Source organism: Zosterops lateralis (assembly GCF_965231275.1).
Source record: "Zosterops lateralis genome assembly, chromosome: 2".
Classification (NCBI taxonomy): Eukaryota; Metazoa; Chordata; class Aves; order Passeriformes; family Zosteropidae; genus Zosterops; species Zosterops lateralis.
Window position 1 is genome coordinate 60,751,137 of NC_139763.1, and position 21,385 is coordinate 60,772,521.

Genomic DNA, 21,385 nt, shown 5'->3' on the forward strand with positions numbered 1-21,385 from the left:
TAAATTATTTCTATCTAAAAAAGAGAACACTTGGAAGAATATCCATTTACAAAACGCTGCATTATCATCAATTTAAATTCTCTTTAAAACTATAAAGAAGTGTATTACAATAAATGATGAAATTATGATCTTACAGGAAAAGGACCATAAGAAACACCAGAAGTTGTGACCACTGCCTTGGTCTAATATCACACTCTCATTGTATTACTGGAACATCACCAATACTGTTAGGCTACATTTTCTAAATCCACAAGGTTTCACACCTCCATTCTTCTGTTGTCTTCCCCTGTCCCACTGTGGATTGAGGGGCAGAGGTGAGGTAACAAGCGGCTGAGTGGGTGCTCAGCTGAGAGGGGGAACACACCCACTACAACAGTACAGAGCCACTGCTGATCCTCCCTTTCAGCACTGCATATTTGAAATATCCCTCAACTACAGCTCTGAGAGAAAAAGTACATTAAAAATATCTTAGATCAAAAGAACAAAAAATTCATTACTTAGGAAAATAATGAATAAATAAGAACATATATAATAAAAATAATCCTTTTTTTGCTACTGATTTCTTAACCTGGCATGGTATGAAACTGAAAATATCCTTATTTCTAGACAGATGTTTTTAGCTGTTTGCCTTTACAGCATGAAACAGAGAAATACAGAAAATTCAAGGGATGCATCCTGATTAAAAAAAACCCAAAAAGTAAGCAGGTAGCACGACACAACTGGCAAGAGTTCAAATTATTTTGTATACATAGTTTTTTATATATATATAAAATGTGAATTAGAGATATAATAATACATAGATGGTAGCATATATATATGTATATATATGGCTGCATAGATATTTGTATATAGTTACATACACATACTGCATATAATAGAAACTATATATCCATTAATATATCAGTATCTACATATGTACTTCCATATACACACATAATTTTATGAATTAATAATTTCATAAAAATAGAATCCACATGAATTAAAATCAAAGATGTGTTTACCACTGCAAAGATCTAACAGGAAAAATACAGAAATCTAATACATCACACAAATGGGAACAAACACACAAAAGAACAAGAGCAGATAACACTGGTGAGGCAGAGGAAAGGAAAAATGTAGTGAATGGAAAACAGCAAATTGCTCACAGTATGCTGCCTGACACAGGATATGAAAAGATATACAGCTAGCATGAAGGGGGTCAAAGAAGAATGAGAAAGTAGAAGTGAGAAAAATGGCAGAAGCAGAAATATATGCATAGCCCTGAAGGCTACTACAAATGAGTACAAGCTGGATAAGCCAAAGAAACAAAGACCTGCTTGATAAAGGTGACATGCAACTACTATAGCTATTTAAAGACAATATAGAGAATAACAAAGAAGTTTGTGCCAGAATGAAAGCAAATGATAGCACAAAACTTTCACAATAATCTCAAAAAACCAGGTGATTTTAACAGGAGAGAAAGAAGCAATGGTAAAAAAACAGAACAGAGAAATGTTAAGATCAAACTAAGGCTGTAATTGTACAGAGCTATCAGTGATGAAAAGAAATGCAAAAGCAGTACTAAAAGCCTGAGACCATGGATCTTATAGACTGAGAAACATGATGGAAAACAAAATCCCATGAGCAGGGAATTCAGCAGACAATACAACATACTGAGAGCAGCAACACGTTCTGATAGAACAAAGTCAGAGATATAACTGAAGAAAATTACATTTAATTTTGAGGGTAACTAATACACCTTTAAATGTCCAGCAATCTGTATAACATTCATGCAGAGCAGGGAAAAAAAATAGCAGAAGCTTACATGTGTAATCCTTTCCCTCTAGTTTCTCTGTGTCATCTGGACTTGTTTCAATACCAGAATCCTGCAGATTTTTATGTAAAGCTGATCTGGCGAGGTTCGGTAAAAATCTACAAGAATAACAGGGAGGTTGTATTTTAAGAGTTTTTCTTTTTAAAGTTTTTAGTATTTTCTGTAAACTAAAAATCTAAATCTAATGTAATGTATAATCTAAAATCTAAAATGAAGATTCACTTGCACCTCCAAACCCTGAGTGTCTATTCCTTCATCTGTCCCCAAGGAGAGGGAATTAAGCTTCTTTCATAGGCAATGAACTACACCTGTGGCAGTGCACTCTTTTTAAAAGGCTTCAGTGTTATCCAACATTGCAAGAGGGTTGTAATGTAGGGTGGTTTAGAACTGGAGGTATATAATGTTCTCATTCCATTGCAAGTAAGCACCACAACAGAAACAATTGTTTTTTTGGAAATATCTTTTCTCATTACTCAATTCACCTGGATCTCAGATTCCAGAGAGAAAGATTAAGCTCTGAGTTGTCTAGAACCAGACCCTTTCAGTTTTCCAAACCTTTTGGCAACAACTTACTTTCTTTTAAAAAGGGGAAACCCCCCCACAAAAAATCCCCAAATCACAAAAGCCCAAACAAACCAAAAAAAAACCACAAACAAAATCCCAAAGACAACAAAACCCTCATAACTTTTCTAGATACAGCTTTTATAATGGAAACCAAGTCTCCGTGAAACATAAGTCAAACTAGACATTAATATGGCTCTGCTTTGAGTGTTTTTAGACAGTGAAGCAATTCCGATAATGGTGACCTAATTTATATAATAACTGAAGAATCTTCATAAAGATGCGAAAAGTGTACCAAGTCCTTTTTACTTTCTTCCAGGTTTGAGAATATTGCAGAAATATTTTTAAAGAAATGACCAACTTCAAGCAATTGCATAATTTACTAAAACACATTAAAAGCTATCTTGCATGTTAGCAACTGACCACGCAGTTCTTGAATTTCCACCAAAACTAGCAGTTCTACCTGGAAAGGCAGGCTTTATTAACAGCATCATAAAGGCTTTCATCTGGGTGTTGTGACAGTCGACGACAAATTCGCAGCAGTTGTCGAGTAGATAAAAACGAGGCCAGTGACTGTGCCTGTCAAAAAATACAGGGTAGTTTAATTATTTAATCTGTGTGAGGGATTTAGAGTGAACAAGTCAGGAGAAAAACATAATCCAGAAGGAATTATTTCAACTTTTCTCCTGATTCATAGATGCATTGTGCCTTCTACAGCAACTTGTGCACTTTAATAGGCAAGCTTGTAATTCTGTATTTTTTGCAGTAAGTCACTGTCATGGAAATCATTATGTCATCAAAAGATTATCCTTAAAAATCATTTGATAAGCAACAGGAAGAAAAAAGTGCTGTGAACTGAATTTTATGTGCAATATAAACCCTAAAATTAAGACTGACAGGCAATAAAAAGCAGGTTAGCTACTGTGAGAGGATCAATGTGCTAAAAACTCATCTGCTCTTCAGAAACTGAACATGAGCTCCACGTGTAACACTCTGGCAAAAAGGTCTGGCAGGATTATTAGACATATAAACAAGACAACAGTGGGCAGCAGTACGGAGATTGTATCATGTCTGCACACGCCTTCTGGGCGGGCCATTACTGGAACACTGTGTCCTTTGCTGTTGTCTACATGTTAAAACAAATGCTAAAAACTGGATATGATTCAGCAAAGATTTACAGAAATTATTCAATGCTGGGAAGGCAGACCTCAAACAAACAGCAAAATTTTAAATAACAAACAAACAGAAGCAGAAAACAAGCAATCATGTATTTAAAGAAAGATTCAAAGACTGAGAAAGAAATAATTCTATAATTGTATCTACCGGATGAAGATATCTAATACAAATAGGTTCCTTATTTTAGCAGGAAACACACAACAATGAGTGTGATCTGATAAGTCACGCCATGTTTTGCCTGGGTCAAGTGAAATATTTTAATTAGGTAATTTCAAAATGTTTTGTTTGGGTTTATACAAGTTTATATAAGATTTCTAACTGCATTAAAATTGTCTTAATATATGATGCTGTTTCAATTGGAAAAAATCTTGACATCTGAAATCCAGGGGGAAAAATAGAGAAAAGCAACGATTAATGAATTTCACAGACTTTTCTCCCCTCTGTTAATTTTTAAGCATGAGAAATATCTTAACACCAATTCCTTCCCTGAAAAACAGCAGTTTTGACAAAAAGGCATTTAAATTAAAGAAAAAAATTAAGTCAGTTCTATGAAATCACACAAACTTCTGTCAAATTATGAGAAAGGAAAGAATAATATTTTTAGCATACCTCTGAGCAATGAGCAAGAATTATTTAGATTGGGCTAATTTCAAAGATTACTACTCTGCTCCTCCTGCTTTCACTGACAGAAGATTGTGAAGTGTCTTTTGAACAACCAGTTTACAATCCAGCATTGTGGACACTGTGATGTAAATGATGGCATTTCATGTGTTACTTCAAGACCTATTCAGCTATGACTGAAGCAAGGGCAAGGGGGAAGGGTAAATGTTCTGTCCTTGCTATCCACAGAGGATAGGACCATTGAGGAAAAGTTGTATTACATCTTCTGAGTATTTCCAACTGGTAGTTGAAAGTATTGTCAACAAAATTTCCTCCTCTCTTATCTGATTTGTTTGGGTTTTTTTATATTGAACAGCTGCCAACTCAAAGTTGTGTTAGTGACAATTTTTAAAATATGTATCTATGAGGCATCTAATTCAACAGGATCTTGATTGTGGCCTCCAGATTCTATTGTAAATCAAGCAAACAATTACAATGACGCAGACAACGCCCACAGAGTGAACAGTCTACAGGTATTCTATTGTTAAGAAAATCACTTTAAACAATGGTTAATATTTCAGGATAATCTCTGGCAGAGACTTATTTACTTAGCTGACTCTATAAATAGCCTAATATACATAAAGCACATGTTTTATCTCTCTGCACAGGTGTGCTGATCCCAATATGAGATATGTCACTGCTGATCTACAAGAATCCTCTTTCGAACCATACAGGGATTCACTTCTCATTCAGTATCACATAATTCATTTAGATATTTCACAATTCTACAGATATCCACAGATTTGGAAAAGATTTTTGTGATGCTCTATTCAGGCATGGTATGTCTCCAAGTATGTCAAAACTGATACATTTATACATTAGATGTAGGAAGCTCAATTGATAATTATAGCAACTGTTCCAACAGTGTACCTAGAAGTCAATTTTTTACTTACAATTTTAAGCTCAAAAGAGCGTAACAGCCTCTCTCAGATTTTTAAACAATAAAACTACAAAAAATTATTATCCATGTTAAAATCACGAAGACTAAGGACAATGGATTAAATTTTTGTACCAGTTAAGCTGGTATGGCCAGATTCCACAAAAAATGCTTTACATTTTTCTTACAAAGGCATGCTGTGTTTTAGCTGCCATAGCAATAATTTCTTTTTCTTTTCCCCATGACTTAACTATGTACTTTTAAACAGTTCTGTGGTCACTTTGTCAGCAAAACTTATTTTTCTTGACATTACTTCTTTAATATAATAGCCTATAGTCACAAAGCAGCCAGGAGTTACAGAACTTTCTATTTTCTCTACTGCTGCTCATCATCTTTTTATATTGACTACATAGCTCCTATTGCCCAAAAAGCCCCAATAACTTCAGCTATCAATTTTCCAATTACTAAAGCAAAGTAATCAAAAAGTAATCAAAGTAATCATGTGATTATATCCATGCATTAAAAGGCACCTCAACATGTTTCACTGTGAGTCATATACCTAAACTCACTGACAACGTGTTCCATTCTTGATTCCCTGGTATTTGTGCAAATTCCTAAAACTTATGGAGATTCCAAATACATACACCATAAATCAAAGAAGTTTATAGTATGCAGCACAGTAATTGCCAGCAATAGCTTTCTGGGGCTGGTTTTCCAATCAGGCAGCCTTTGAAATAACACTGTAGCTTAGCACATTTCAGCTAGCCTTTGTTAAAACAGTTACCAGGAGGTAGTAAATTCAAGGAGAAAAAAGAAAAAAAAAAAAGGGCTCACGGTGGCATCATTTGTCTCCCGAAGCTTGTGTGTTACTGACAACAACTTTTCCACAGCAACACTAGGTACATTTGGAATCTGGTTGAAAGAAAAACAGTATTAATCTTACTGCAAGATATCCTAACTCCACATATGCAATAAGCATAGAGTTGCCACAGTCACTTTATGACAAAGAGTATTTTTTATTACAGCAGCATTTAATATTAAAGTAGGAATTATCCATTAAAAGATAAGCAGGTATGTTGGCTTTGATAAGCTTTGAAAATCAGCTCCTTTATGCTACACTGAAATAGCAATATATTTTATATGTAGCAAGTAATCTTGTTCAATGAGCAATAGCCAGTAAGTGCCTAACATACTGAATGTACCTACCATTTGTTTAATAACTTCAATTTCTTCACTCTTGCTTAAAGATCGAACGTTATGAAAAAGAAACAGTGTCAAAAACTCTGGGCCCAGCCACTGTTGGGTACTGCTTCCAATGACAGGAGGTTCTGCTAAGACCACTATTCTGAAAGAAGGATGGATAGGAAAGATAGACCTGAAAAGAAAAAAAAAAAAAAAAAAAAGAGTTTAAAGATGCATTACCTGGCTTAAGGAACAAATATCAGATTTAATTTTTACAATAGATGAAAAAAGATAGATTATTGTACTGAAACATATCATAGTATATTCAGATAATTTGCAATGCAACTTTATTTTTTTAAAAAAGACACAGGCTGCATAATGTGACTTGAAACTTTTTTAAATTTACACACTTTTTTATGCTCAGAAGTGTACCCAACTCTCTTCATCTGCAACAGGACCTGCAAGCCTCAAGATGGACAAATACCACCAACTAAGCTACAGTGCTGTATGTTTGAAATGGGCACATCTCACTCATTTCATGGACTTTTACAAGTGCTTTACCTAGAACAGGGTGTCTCACAGGCAATTCAGGGACAAAAGAAGACCTACCAGAGCTGCACTAATGAGTAACTTGTACTGAATTAGACTGACTGAAAACACGACACTGTAGAGATTTGCCTAGATACTGTGAAGAGCTGAATTTATTAACAGTTTAGGAACATTTCCCTAGCGAGACTCTTTGTGGTCCTTGTCCTATGTCTAACTTCATAACACTCCTGGAAGTTATGCTTCAGAGACCAAACCAATCACTTCACCCCTGGCTCATTTTAGAGCCAGCATGAGGAGACATGTCTCTCTAGTGGAAGATCAAGATTTACAAGAACTTCAGAATTGCTGTCCTGGCTGCTTAAATCAACCAAGCACAAAAGTCTAGCCACAACCAGTATGTTTGTCCCCCTATATTCTTTCAACACCCCCCCAACCATAACTTTAAAGATGTCATAGGATAGATCTTTATTTGCTTTAATTTCTCTTTGCCCCAAATTTTTTTCTAATACCATTCTGAACTTCCCTTCTTCCTATCTGCCTTCACAGCTTCCTGTGAAAAAAATTTGCACTGTTCTCAGCTATAAAAGATACTTTTATTATTATTGTTTTTTAAATCTTTATGGGACTGACCGTCTAGCTTAAGTCAGTGTTTCCCAGTTCTCACCTGAGGATTTGGTAACTAATAGACTTGACTCCACTGAAGATAATGAGAACTTGCAACACAAACCTAAATATACAATTTTTAGATGTGTATGTTAGGGCACTAAAAGACTGCTGCCTTGGATTTTGATATCTTTGCCTTCTTCACATCTTTTGTATCCCTTATGTCTGTAATATTTTCACCTCCTCTGACTGGGCACTCATTGGTACTCATTAATCGTCACACCTGCAAGACCGCAGCATCACACAGAATCAGTGGATAGTCTGAGCTGAAAGCAATCCAGAAGGATCATCAAGTCTAACTCTTAAGTAAATGACCCATACAGAGATCAGACCTGTGACCTTGGTGTTATTAGCACCATACTTTGATCAACTGAGATGATCTCCAGAAGCAGCAGAAGCAATGGAATAACACATCAGATACAAAAACCAGTCAAATTTTGTGCAAGAAGGGCCTGTTTTCATCTACTAATTTTACAGTAATCTTATTAAAATAGAGGATGTTCATTTGGAAAAAGCAAGTGAAATTTGATTAGGCAGTTTATATTGCTGTTACCATGTCACTTTCCATACAAATTACTGAAGACATAAATTGACAAACCTACTACATAGTTGGCTTATCTGTACATCACAACAATAAACCTGTGATACAACAGAGCAATTACCGCAGTCTCTTGTATCAAAGCAAATAAAGGCAGTAGTATGAGCTATTCTCAGCTGAAAGTCATAAGCCTAGAAGCGACTCCCTGATTGATAAAAATAGAAAAAGATGTCTGAAAACATCACATGAAAGAGGAACCAATGGGAATGTCACTGTCACTAAGCATAAAAGAAGGTCAGGGAAAATTAGCCAACTTTATTATAGAAGAAAACATTTCCCAGATAGGATAAATACATATACTTTTAGACCTACCTTCCCTAACATTACTAAGAAACAAAGCAACCCTCCTCCAGACAGCCATCAAATTCCAGCCCTTTTGCAATACCATAAGAGAACACAAGGAGGAGAAACTTTTCAGGTGAAGGAATCATATTTCTCTTTATCGTTTCCTGGTAAAGGAATCACATTTCTTTTGTATCACCTCCTAATCTCAAGGGCCCAACAAAAGCCCCTCAAAGGGCCTAGTGGGGACAGCCAGGGAGGGCACAGAAAGAAGTGGGAAAAGAGGAGATGCAAAGTCAGGGCATGTATCTTGGTGATACCAATTCACTGATGTACTCTCTAGACTTGGACAACATCACTGCTGTAGGCTTCCAGGTTGTAAATGTGAATAAAACTATTTGGTTATTTCAAAAGGCTATTGTTTGGAGTGATGTTTGCAATGCTGAAAATGTTAGGCTAAGTGTATTATTCAACAAATACCATAAACTATTCACTTCTACAGAGCTCTGTAAGTTCCCATCTTCCATCAGCACAACTGAAGAGCTTCAAAGTTGTTCCATCGCATTACAGATCAAGTCTCAAAAAGAATACAATATGGAGAGCTCCTACATGGAACTGTACTTCATAGAAAAGAAATCTTTGACATGACAAGAAATCTTGTGGGTTTTACAGATGAAGGAAGTGTATCTTGTTAAAAACTTGGCATCTTTTTAATTAATGAGCCTCATACACAGTGGGAAGATTTGATGTTAACTGCTTCATGTGAAGAGTCTCTATCTTTCTCTCTATTAAACATTTACTGACAATACAGGCAGCAAGGCACACTCCTAATAAAATGAGTGTCCTCCTTTTGACATCACTGCTTAATTTCAGCCAAGGATTACCATCATTGCTCTTATGAAGAAAATCACACACGTTGATCAGGGTGATATTAGGGAAAGATTTTCTTGTTATTGAACAAGGTTCTGAGCAATTGAAGCTTCTCATTAAAAAAACAGAATAAAATAAAATAAAACACAGAATGGCATTTCTAATGCCACTTTTTGTAAGACCAAACTATTTTTAGTTATCTCTTCCTGTAACATGATTTAATAAATCTCATTTTCTATCAAAATTTGTAAGTTGGGAATTATTGTAACTAGGACCAAAATGATCTATTGTTATTTTCTTGCTGGTTCTTTTAAATTTCACCACAGTCTAACATTAACAGATTATTTTATCTTAAAATTCACTAAACTGGAAAAATGACAAACCTCTAAACAACAAATTAAGTAAAAACTAAAAAATGTAAGCAATTAAAAATTCTATTACTTGTAAAATTCACTCCCTGCCAAACTTCATATTTGTCATATCTACTGTGCATTCCCTTTCAACCTAACCACATGGACAAGAATCCACTGTCTGCAAGGCATTAAAACCAGCCCTACATTATGAGAGACTTTTTAGTTTTTGAACGATCCTATTATGTACCTACTTCTAGATTTTCCTATGATAGCTGCCTTTCTGCTCACCACACCAAGACCTTAGCATGTGTTTGTGTTGAAGGGGTACACACACACAAACAGGTTAAATACTGCATCCTGAGACAAACAAACCCTTCGCTGCTTGATTTCTAAACGCTGTGTGCTGCCTTTACAGTATCTGTCTTGGTGAAGTAATCAATGATTACAGAAGAAATTCTATGCAGAAATCTTGGATATACATACTACTTGGACATACTTTCTCTTACTCTCTGAACTTGTTCAGGGAAGTGATTCATGCAGTCATTAAATGAGTAAGGTATCAGCAGCTATAATTTCCTTCTACGTAAAATATCTTAAAGGACCACCTGTCATTTTCTCAAGGGCAGCTTTTTTTCTTCTCCTTAAACTCATAAGCATGAATTCTTAGTTTCCTCAGAGGAGTGAATGTGTTCTATGACCATTTGCAAAGTTCACAGCCAAACTGGCATAATAAATAATACAGGAAAAATTACTCTGTGGCCACCACTAGTTACTTTGTAGCTTAGAGTCTTTCATGAGGCCAAGGCAATGTACTTGCCACTCCTGAGAGAGCTACTGTACCCACCACCCTAAGCCCCTTCTTAGAAAAATGAAAATTTTTCCACAGATGTAGAAATAATAATAGTGTAATGAAATAATAGTGAACATATTACGCAATGACAATAATTAACTTCATTTAAAATTAGAATATACTTTATTAGCGCCTACAAAAGTAATAAAACTTGGAATTGTTGTCAAAAATACAACTTATGAATAATAGTTCTAATCTACAAAATAATAGCTCTAATCTACAAAAATTGAAAACAATCTGAAAACCAAACCATACTTTCCTCTTTTGTCCAGCACCTCTAATAACATCATCATAATTTAAGCATATTCACATTCTCTACTGTAACACTGTTTGCATTTATACACAGAGGCATGTGATTTCTCTAGATCACAGTGTGATCTGAAATACCATCCCTTTAGTAAAAAACCCAAGTAAACCTCTTGATCCTCCTCTTCTTTCTCTTCTACTACACATATGAGTACTCTGACTACTAATGCACTAAAGATTAAAGGCACTAAAACTGCAGGACATATTAATATTCCTTTATTGGAAAATTAAGTACACAATGTGTCACTCAACTGTTGCAGATTCAGTCCCAACAAAACTGAGAAGGACATCATATATTCCACAGGCCTGGCAAAAAAGCAGTCACACCAAAATTACTTTAGAGAAACCCAGCAAACCAGGATAAGAAAAGCTGTCTTTTATCTTCAGAAATCCAGCTAAGGCCACTAGTCACAGTCTTTGGCATGCAGCAAGAGTGATGTCTCTCATCCATATTGAAAGCATCTCTCAGTTGCAATTTAGGGTAAGAATTTGCCCAACCAATCTGCTAATAAATTCATATTACAACATACTCTATTTATCTTCTCCAAAGACAATATATCGCAGGCAAAGGATGGATGGTGAGTACTGTTGTGATTAAAATCTGTGATTAAATCAACTGTCAGTACCCTAGATATGATTTGATGGATTAATTCTGCTGGATTCTGCAACACTGAAAGGTACTGAAGTTTGCAGTGACTGGTAACTACTGCTGAAAAGGATGAGTAGCAAGGATGAATACAGTCCTGGAATCAAACAGCAATTATTGACATTGCATCCTGGAGTCAGCTAAAAGGCTGCTTTCAGAATATGGAAGGCACCGAAACCAGGTGAAGTCCTGGAGCACCTTCAGTTCCTCATGGGCTGATGAGAACAGTACCCTCTCTTATAGAGGAGTCATCTGCGATACCAAAGAAGCCCAAAGCCAAAACCAAAGAAGCAGTTACATGTTTGCATTACTTTAACCTAGCTTTTTTTATTAAGTCATTTCAGAAAAAAGGGCAGATTCAACACTTCACCTAGGAGGTGAGGATTCTCAGCAAAATGGACTTCGGATAATTCAGGAGCAAGAATTTTCATCTGCCTCCAAGATGGTGCTAAATGGTGACACTGAGCTTCCAGATAGAATGCCTACACAATGGGGTATCTGTTTGTTTCCAAGACCAAGTACTAATCAGAAATGGATTCTTGTCAGGTACAACAGACCCCTTCACTTTTGGATTAGAGAGTGAAAGCTCACTGTCAGTCAGATAATTAAGAGCTTAGCAACACAGAAGCATTATATTACAAAATACTGAGGTGGTTAGATAAAAGCAGTACACTGAGGTCTAAAGGAAAGAGAGACAGCCTTTCAAGGAAAGTAAAAAAAAAAAAAACACCCCAACTTTTGGAGCCTCCAAAGTAGCCAAAAGCAATGGACAATTGCTACTGAACAGCTGAACCAAAAGGTTACTCAATGAGGCTGAAAAGGAAAGTAGATACAGAGGTGACACAAAAGAGAAGGGTCTGTAGAACAAACATTAAAGAAGAGAGCTTGGACAGTGCTCATGGGTCTAAGGGATAATGAAGATTAAAAGGAGCCCACTTCCAAACATCTATTGTTAGAACAAGAAAGGATGTGACAGGATCCAGATGTATATCTCTGTTCTTGTGAGAGAGATTTGATCCACTAGGAGTGGCAGCTCTGAAGATGAATGTGTGATGAACTGTCCAGGTTTTTAGAGTACATTGGGTATGAACTAGAGGGTACTAGGCAAAACAGTACAGCCACTGCCATTCTGCCTGAAAGCACCTTGGACACAACCATGAACACAGAGCAGGGAGGAGACTGGCACGACAGATATATTTTGTAGTACAAAGTCCAATGCAAAGTTGGGAGACCATCCCAGATGGGACCTTGGAGCTTTTTTGCTGCTCGTTTCAAAGTCTGTGCTAAAACTTATGATAAACAGAACACTTCCCTGAGTTCTTCATTCAAATAAAACAAATGCAGGAATTCACCATCTAGCTAGGTGTATGGCCTCTGCAGACTGGATAGAATTTGCAACAATTAGGCTTAGAATGAAGTTTTTTGTTGGTTTTGTAGGAGTAGTTCTTGCCTTTTTTTTTTAACCCACTTTTGATTGAAATTTTGATTGAAAAGGGAACCAGAAATATGGAAACAACTAGGAAGTAAAAGAAAAGCAGCTTTTCTAAAGCGTGGATTATGGAGGTCAAAGAAAAAAGTCTGATTCAGCAAGACAACTGGGAGAAAACATGTGGCACACCATGAATGCATCCCTGCTATAAATCAATCAGACCTCTTCAAAGTCTGGACACACACACATCCTGCAGCATAAACATGAGCATGGATGTCTGACATAAAACGACAACTGTCTTTTCAGAGGACAGAGCCATTTCAGAATCACAATTTGTTTAGCTCCTTATATATTACTGAATATTAGATTACATTTTTTCTGACACACCACAAACAATATCCCTCCCATTAACTAAAATCGGCCAGCAGTATTTGATCATGTATCAAGTATGGCCTCAGAGGACTAGAAAACATTTCTGTCTGAGGAATGTTTCTAGCAGACTAGTGGAAGTAAAGGAAAAAAAAGAATAAGCATAATGGGTCCCAACCCATCCTTAGGATTTCCTGCTCCATATTAATTGTAAATTAAATACCAGCTTTCTAGCTCATGAGGCAAAAGAAAGTAACAAGTAGTTTGTAGCTTCAATTTAGCTTTATTTTCCAAGACTTTAAATAAAATGTTCCAAAATTAAGTACTATATAGCTTTATATCTATTTTTGTACCTACTTGGAATTTCTCTTCAATTTCTAACTCTCTCTCTTAAAGGACATTGAATGTTTTCCTTTTAGTTCAAGCACTCTAAACAGGATATAATTTTGCCATACCACAAAAAGAAATAGAGCCCAGGAGGAACCTGATGTTTAAAAGATGTTTCTCCTAGCAATTACAACGAATCAGTTTAACAGAAAAGCATTCTGCAGTTTTCTTTATTAGACAAAAAAAATTATAAAATTGAAATGTTGTTTGCATTCTATAGTCATAGCTCATACTTTACCTTTCCTGTAGTTTCTCATCAGAGAGCTGCAATTCTTCTTTTAAGTTTTGGTATCTATCTTCCCTTAATAATCTGGTGCCATCATAGAGAGTCAGTTCTCTGTCATGTATTAGTCTGAAAATAGAGAATAAGCTCTTTCTTGCCTTTGATTAAATTTTTAAATACATATAACAACTAAGGGCATTTTTAAAAGTTATTTCAGTTAATATATGCCTCAGTAAAAAGAAAAAAGGATATCTATTCAAGATGCATCTAGGCAAGAAGGTAAAATAACATACATACCTTTTAGCACATAGTCAGTCAACTTAAATTTATATGGTAAGAATATGAAAAATCAAATTATCTGTCTTACCAGTGGAGTGTGCATAAATAGCATAAAACTGCTTTTTTGTTATGTTTGTACTAAGTAATATACTTTTATTTTTTGAAATGCTATCTTTCAGCTGGCTTTAATGATTAACATACACACGGACCCAGCTTTTATTTTGTGATATGCAGAAGTTGATTAGCTATAATGCATGCACGTATCAGAACTAAAAATAAGAAATGAACACTAAACAGATGAAAAGGCAAAAATACAGGCAAGTATAAATCTCTGTTCTGTCCTTCTGCATATATATATAATAAGAGAAAGAAGAAAATGCTTTTAATACAACATGTTTTTAAAGCTCATGATGTCCTTTAATTTGCAAAAGGCAGTATATGAAGCATGCATATGAAATGGCATAAAAACTTGACCCTGCAGTATAAATAATTATTACCATAGTATTTGATATTACTCTGTTCTGCAAAGTTTAATTTTTATTGAATTATGAAATAATGTTTAGAAAGAGATCTTTGCAATCAATATAAATTATGCTACGTAACATTTTATATTATAACATTCTTGTTTGGAAACAGAATGCACTCAAAGTGTTTCAAATGTTTTCGGACATCTTGCATTTTAAAACTGTTGCACAAATATTACTAATTTTTAGATTTCATAATTCTAGAATAAAATCTAGCTCATTCCAAATTCCAGACTTACACTCCATATTTACAACAGGATGAAATTTTCTGTATTATTTTATGCTTACAAAATATTCAAGAATTGCTTCTGCTCTTAAGTAAATAACCAGCACTACACATTCTATGAAACTTCAATGCTCAGCTTGATCTATACAGTTCAAAGTAAAGTTTCAAAGCCATATTCACCAGTAGGAAATTAAGGTCTCAGTATGCATGCACTGAATACACACATCACGTGCACCCAACTTATCCAAGCTCACATCCTGACCTTTGGAGCACAGCGAGAGTGCCAGGGTTAATTCGATGAATGCCGTCAAGAAGAACAAGCTTTCCTTCCAGAGCTGCAGTGACAAGTGGTGATGGTCTCCAAGCAGTGTCTCCATTGGGAAGAGTGTACCTTTGCTGTAGCAGATCTCTAGCTGTCATATCCTGCAAGTATCAGTCCATCAGAAGAATATATTTATGATCTATTATCTTAATTTATGGTACATGCTTTCTCCTTAAAAAACTGCATTCTGATCTTCCCAAGAATATAGGAAGATTAGCAGGAAATCTTCAATTACTTTTCCAAAGAGTATTAGAAATACACATAAATCTACTCACAAAATGCTAGTCTTTGGAAGTTCTAGACTTGCCAATATCACATCTTTGAAACAAGAACAAAAGCCTTTCTCCCCCCTGCCCCTTTAAAAAACACAAGCATATGACAACTTGTGCACAGCCCTGTGTACAGAAGGGGGCAGCAATTTACACCTGGAGCAAACAAGAATAATTTCTTTCATATGGAAGCCACCCGAAAGAGCAAAGATTTCATCTTTAATCTTGAACACAAACCAGCGTGACATTTCACCTCTCAGCAGGAAAATGCAGTGGAAGAAACAGAGAATAATGAACAAGGTAAGAAAGAAGCCTGTAACATAGAATTTATCAAAAGTACATAGCCTATCACAAAATAATGCTCAAGGAATAAAACCAAAGACAAAATCTAGCATATCCTCCAGCACACATATTTTAGATGTTCCATTACAACAGGTAAGGACTAGAGAAACAAAGACAGAATAGTAATTTTGTGATCTGGAAGACTAAATTCCTTCTTCAGGCTATGCTGTGAACACAACTTTAACCAAAATCAGATAAAAACATATTTTCTATTGTAATTGTAGCTTTTGCATATGTCTTTTTCACAACTATAAACCCTGTGAACTTTAAAGGATAAAAATAGAATATATTACATCATATGGCCTGAATCATTTCCTTTTTTCTACATTTCCTTAAAAGCCCTAAAATAACAGGACAAAGTCTGGTTCCTTCAGTGCTTCCACATTTATATAATTTAAAGTCTCACATTCAAATCCACAAAACCATACCATATTTTTATTGTTGTAATTCTATTGTTTTAGTACTGCGATCATGCTTTCTATTTTATCAATGAATTAGACATGAAACATTTTTATAAAAAAAAAAGAAAAATGGGAGTTTAGGACCTGCTTAAGAACTGTGCATTCAGCAGCTAGTAAATGGTGTAATGAATATTTAACTAACACACCTTAGGATAATTCACCTCTAAAGAAATGAAACAACATACAGTATGAATTGACTGGGAGCCAGGTATGCCATACAGCATGTCCATCTTAATTCCAATAATGAGAACCATGCACTAATTTTCTGCAGATAAACTCATAAGAGTATTTTGTGCAAAATATTTTCTGAAATATAATATGAATATAACATTGTGATTTAAATGGTTGAATGAGATTCAGTTATGGGATGATTAAAAAAGAATGCCATTGCTTACACCTGCACAGTTTTTGTAAGGAACTTAGTTTATGGCTAAGTACCTGCCCAGTGATTTATTGTTGTTATTTACTTACTCTAACCCAATTTTTAATAAATTTTATTCAAATCACTAATTATACGGTATTAAAACTAATTTTATAATACTCTAACACTAAATAGACCTCCCTTTGGAGTTGAGATAACTGAAGTATTACAATTAATTATTCCTGTTATTTGGGACAAAGCAATGGCAACAGTATATTGTGTAATGAAACAAAAAGCTTATTTTAATTTGTAACAGTCATTATAATGTATGTGTTTTAAATTTTGTTTTTTATTTTCTATAGCAGTTTGTACACAGGAAAAAAAAAATGTTTAGGAGAAAAACCAAGTAGGATAACTCCTGTTGCACTCTCCCTAGCAGCTACACAAACACAAGCCTCCAACCCAGCCATTTCTCATGGCTTGTAGTACTAATCATGTTCTTGGCAATTATGAGGTGAAGAATCTATGTTTCCTGCTTTTCGTGCCAATTTGGACTCATCATTTGTTAGTATTTCTCAAATAAAAAAATGGAAGAATTTGGTTAAAAAAAAAATCATGAGGTCAGGCAAAAAAAAAAAAAGGTCCTAGAAACAAAAACATTACAGTACACAAACACTACTGATGTGCTTACAAAACTGCTTTTGCTAGGGAAGAAAAGGAGCAAGTTGCTGGAAAATTGTTATAACTTCACTTTGACTGTTACTGTTTTTCCCCTCTGAAATTCTGGGGGAGAAAATATTTTATTTTAAGCAACTTGGAATAAATTTCCCTAGTTACAGTCCACAAAGCATTAGCTGGCTACTGCTTCTCATTTGCTATTGCTTAACTGTTTTAAGAGACAACTTAAAAACAAACCTTTCCTAATCAGGGTGAGTTTCCTTTCTCAGCAATTTACCTACATGGAACTGCATATAGTGAGAAATCCATATAATAATGTGTCAGATATCACAAATGAGTCAGGAACCGCTCTTTCAGCCAATTGTTAGTATAAAAGATGATCTATGTTCCAAAAAGTTTGCTTTAGGTAAATTTGATTCTCACTTCACAACATAAAAGCTTTTAGAGCTGTTTTTTCTGTGAAATCAATATAGAGAGATAGACCTTTTCACACTATTAATCAATTTCAGTTGCAAAGAACATGAAACAAATATTAAAAGTAAAGACTATGACTATATATACACACACGTATAATTTTAAAAAATCCAAGAATTAATTTCTTTAGCCAGCCTGAGGAGAAATGGTGCTATTGGTAAATGTCTCTCTACTCAATTTTGTGCATGCAAAAATTATCATGAAGTAAATAAGAACCATAAAACAAAGAAAAGCTTCCTTAATTTTAAAAAAGGATTTGGGACAATATGATGCTTCTCTGAAAAAAAGCCCAGAAGACACTTTTTTGAATGAAAGTAGAAAAAAATGCTATCACACTTTTCATAATCTTCACTGCTGAATTAGTGTATGAATTTAACATTTGTTTAATCCTTAAATTATCCTAGCACTTTGCTATGCAAAGTCTCTGATAGGTTATATATTTTAAGAAAAACAAATGCATTCTGAAATTCTATTTATAGCTCAGCTACATTCAATACTATTTTTATACACTGCTGCTTGTAAAAACTTTTGAGTTTATGTAACACATTATACATTAGGAAATATTTATACGTATAGATCCATATGCGGATCTTACCTAGGCTTGACTACTCAGGAATTTACAGTGAACAAGCAGCTCTCAGTCATTTATTTACTTTATTGATACTGTTTTGATATCATCAAAAGCCTTTCTATAAAACCCCTTTGCCCTCTGAGCTTGATCAAACCCTAGTGAAACCAAATAAAAGGTTCACTTCAGCGGGAAATACCTCAAATCCTTTCCTAGATGTTATTTTTACAGGAATTACAGATCCCTCTCAAATAAATATGCTTACTAAATATATAGTTCCATTGTCAGCTCTGCTCATGTGACTCCAAAAATGAAGCCTTCTGCTCATATTCATTGAAGCCATACTAATTAAAGGTAGGAAGTTGAGAAACAAGGACCATGTTTTTAAGCAAATAATTATCTAATTTTGCTGGTGAATACTAAATATCATATTGTGTGCAGCAATTGCAAGAGTCAGGGTGTGCTTGCCCTTAAGCAGGCTTGTCAAGTGGCAGAAGTTATTTTTCTGAGATGATGTAAAACTATGTTCACAGTGACAAGTACAGAGAGAAGTATGCAGAGCTGGACACACAGACCTGGCTCAAAAACTATATACCTATTTTAATAGGCCACTATACGAAAGATAGTAGGCAGTGCTGGGAATCCAGGAATATTATTATGAACATGACATAACACTAATGAGGATATGTAGCCCTGGAACCCAAATCTGCTCACACTCAGCCATGTTAAAGCATAAGAAAAGGGCAGAAGTCACCCGTCTGACTGCAGTTATGCAGACAGAGTTTCAAAGTCTTCACCCTTATCAGCTGAAGCCACACAGAGGGGGAAGGAAAAGCAGTGGGATCCTGTCTGGGGAGGTTCTCAACAGTGCAGGAAAACATAAAATGGACTTTTTTTCATCATCATTATCAGTATTTCTCTTTTCTATTTTCCTTTCACTTTTTCAACCCTTCAGCCTCACCACCCATCTCTGTCAGTGTTTCTCCCCACATGCCAATACACTTTCAAATCAGATGGCACCGCCATTTCTTCCTTTGGAGGTCTCCATGCTGTCTGGGAAAAAAATTAAAGCAGAAAAGAGATCGAAGAAAGAGACCAGTATATTGCACTAAATCTGATGCTAATGCTTTCCTGCAGCATTGCCAGTTATCACTTGGAACTGTAAATCCTGTTATATTTGGTGTATTTCGACTCCTAAGGTCATAGGAGACCCTTGACTTCATATTTTATTTAAGCACTTTCATTCCTCAGGGTTATGGAGAAAACCTTACACATGTGATCTCTGAGTGAAAAGCTAGCAAATTAATTTGTTCTCCTTTTACATCATGTAATTTTTAAGCTTATGCCATGAGGTTTAAAGTGCACTACAACCTAAGACAGACAATTCTTTCAAGTACTGAGTGACCAGTGGCTATAACATTGCTCTTATGCCTGATAGAGCTTGGGGTTTGCAAAAACAGCCAACACCTTTAGTGCTGTGAGAAAGTTTCTATTTGAGATCACATTTAAAGCATGATCATCAGCAGATAGTTTCCTTACCTGGTATAGCATGATAGGTTCTATGCTGTATCCCAGTATATCAGCAAATTCTTTTGCAATAACTGTTTTGCCACAGCCCTAAAAAGTTAAAAAATATTAATTAGATGACATTCCAAAGGTCATGGGAAAGAAGGGAGAATAGAAATTTAAATTCTTACTTTTCCTCCAATTAAACACATGTCTTTAACCATATGGGATTGCATCATTTCTGCCAACAGTTGATCATGGCTGGAAGTCCTTATGAAAGTATCTGATCGAGAATGATTTTTTAACATTCCAGTTCCAGCTGGAACCTATAAGAAAGAAAAAGTAAATCAAAATGCTAAATAAGCCATACTGTGATAACTCTAAGCTTCGTGTGAACTAGGTTATGGTTGTCGAAACCTATTTTAATATTTTGCTGATAACTGTCATTCATCAAACTTGAAACTGTTACTGTCACAAAATTAAACCACCTAATTTCTAATAGACAAACTCCCTCACCCACTCTTCATGGAAAAAAAAAAAAAAAAAATTAAAATGTGAATCTACGCAATTACAGCATTGGGGTATGCAAAGAACTTCAGGCTTTTCATGAAAGAGACAAATAAGAAATTACCGATATTCACTGCTCATCAGAGCAACACAGAAGAGACAGAGCAATTAGTATTGTGAAAAATTGAAGGAACTACTTTGACCTGAACTTTGGGGAGTTTCAATAGTTCACCATGTTAAGGCACTTGCTCTACATTTCCACTTCCTGCTGTAGCCTAGAAACTGTTTCATCTGCAAACTTCTTATTCCCTGCTGTTCAGAGAGCTTAAGAGAGACATTCTGCAGAAGTACTTTCAGAATGTATCACCTATATGTGAAACAAAAACAAAAATCTTTGCTTCAGAAAAGAATTGTATCAAGTTCCTACAGACTCAACTCTTCCTGAAAAATTCCCATTTGCTGTTATTCCCCTCTTGATTTTGTCATGGTACAAACTCTCTTAGGATATTTCTCACCAATGTTATTATAATCTCTCTGACTCCCACTAATTCACCTTCTTTACAGGCTCTCTAGACTCTCCAAATTCAACATAAACTTCAAATTCTCAGATCAGCATCTGTTTCCTGATTAAGAACTTATTTCATCACCTAGCAGGTCATAAACTTCATTGGAAGAAACTCAAACTAATCATATTTGATGTGATTACTTTGTTCCATTTTCCCAACATCCTGTGTCGGAACATTACCAAGCACTCATTAGATTTTATTTGAAGTGTAAACAAAGACAGACTATTGTTTTTACCAAAAGAAAAAGGGAAAGCAGGCATTAAGAGCATCATAAGTACTCTGCTATTCTAATCCAATAAAACAAAAGTAAGAAATTAAAAGACACTTTTTTCATCCAAACTGTAATGATTCACATGAAGGAAATGATGAGTTTATCTATAAATATTATCATGTGTATCCATAAAATAGCATGCCAGTATCTAAATGTGTCTCCAATAAATACCATGTGTTATTCTACCAAAAAAAAAAAAAAAACAACAACAACAAAAAAAAAAGGAATAAAAAATAA

The 21,385-nt window shown here is 35.1% G+C and overlaps 1 protein-coding gene across 1 annotated transcript in view; it reads right to left on the minus strand.

Annotated features, from left to right (window-relative positions):
• VWA8 (von Willebrand factor A domain containing 8) overlaps window positions 1-21,385 on the minus strand; it is a 177,731-nt gene that overhangs the window by 112,357 nt on the left and 43,989 nt on the right. The window contains exons 11-18 of the mRNA XM_083854746.1: window positions 19,996-20,130; window positions 19,838-19,915; window positions 15,086-15,246; window positions 13,810-13,923; window positions 6,294-6,462; window positions 5,922-5,999; window positions 2,838-2,953; window positions 1,805-1,911 (exon numbers count right to left, since the gene is read on the minus strand). Of these exons, the coding sequence (XP_083710872.1) occupies window positions 1,805-1,911; window positions 2,838-2,953; window positions 5,922-5,999; window positions 6,294-6,462; window positions 13,810-13,923; window positions 15,086-15,246; window positions 19,838-19,915; window positions 19,996-20,130 (958 nt within the window). The remainder of the gene's footprint in view (window positions 1-1,804; window positions 1,912-2,837; window positions 2,954-5,921; window positions 6,000-6,293; window positions 6,463-13,809; window positions 13,924-15,085; window positions 15,247-19,837; window positions 19,916-19,995; window positions 20,131-21,385) is intronic.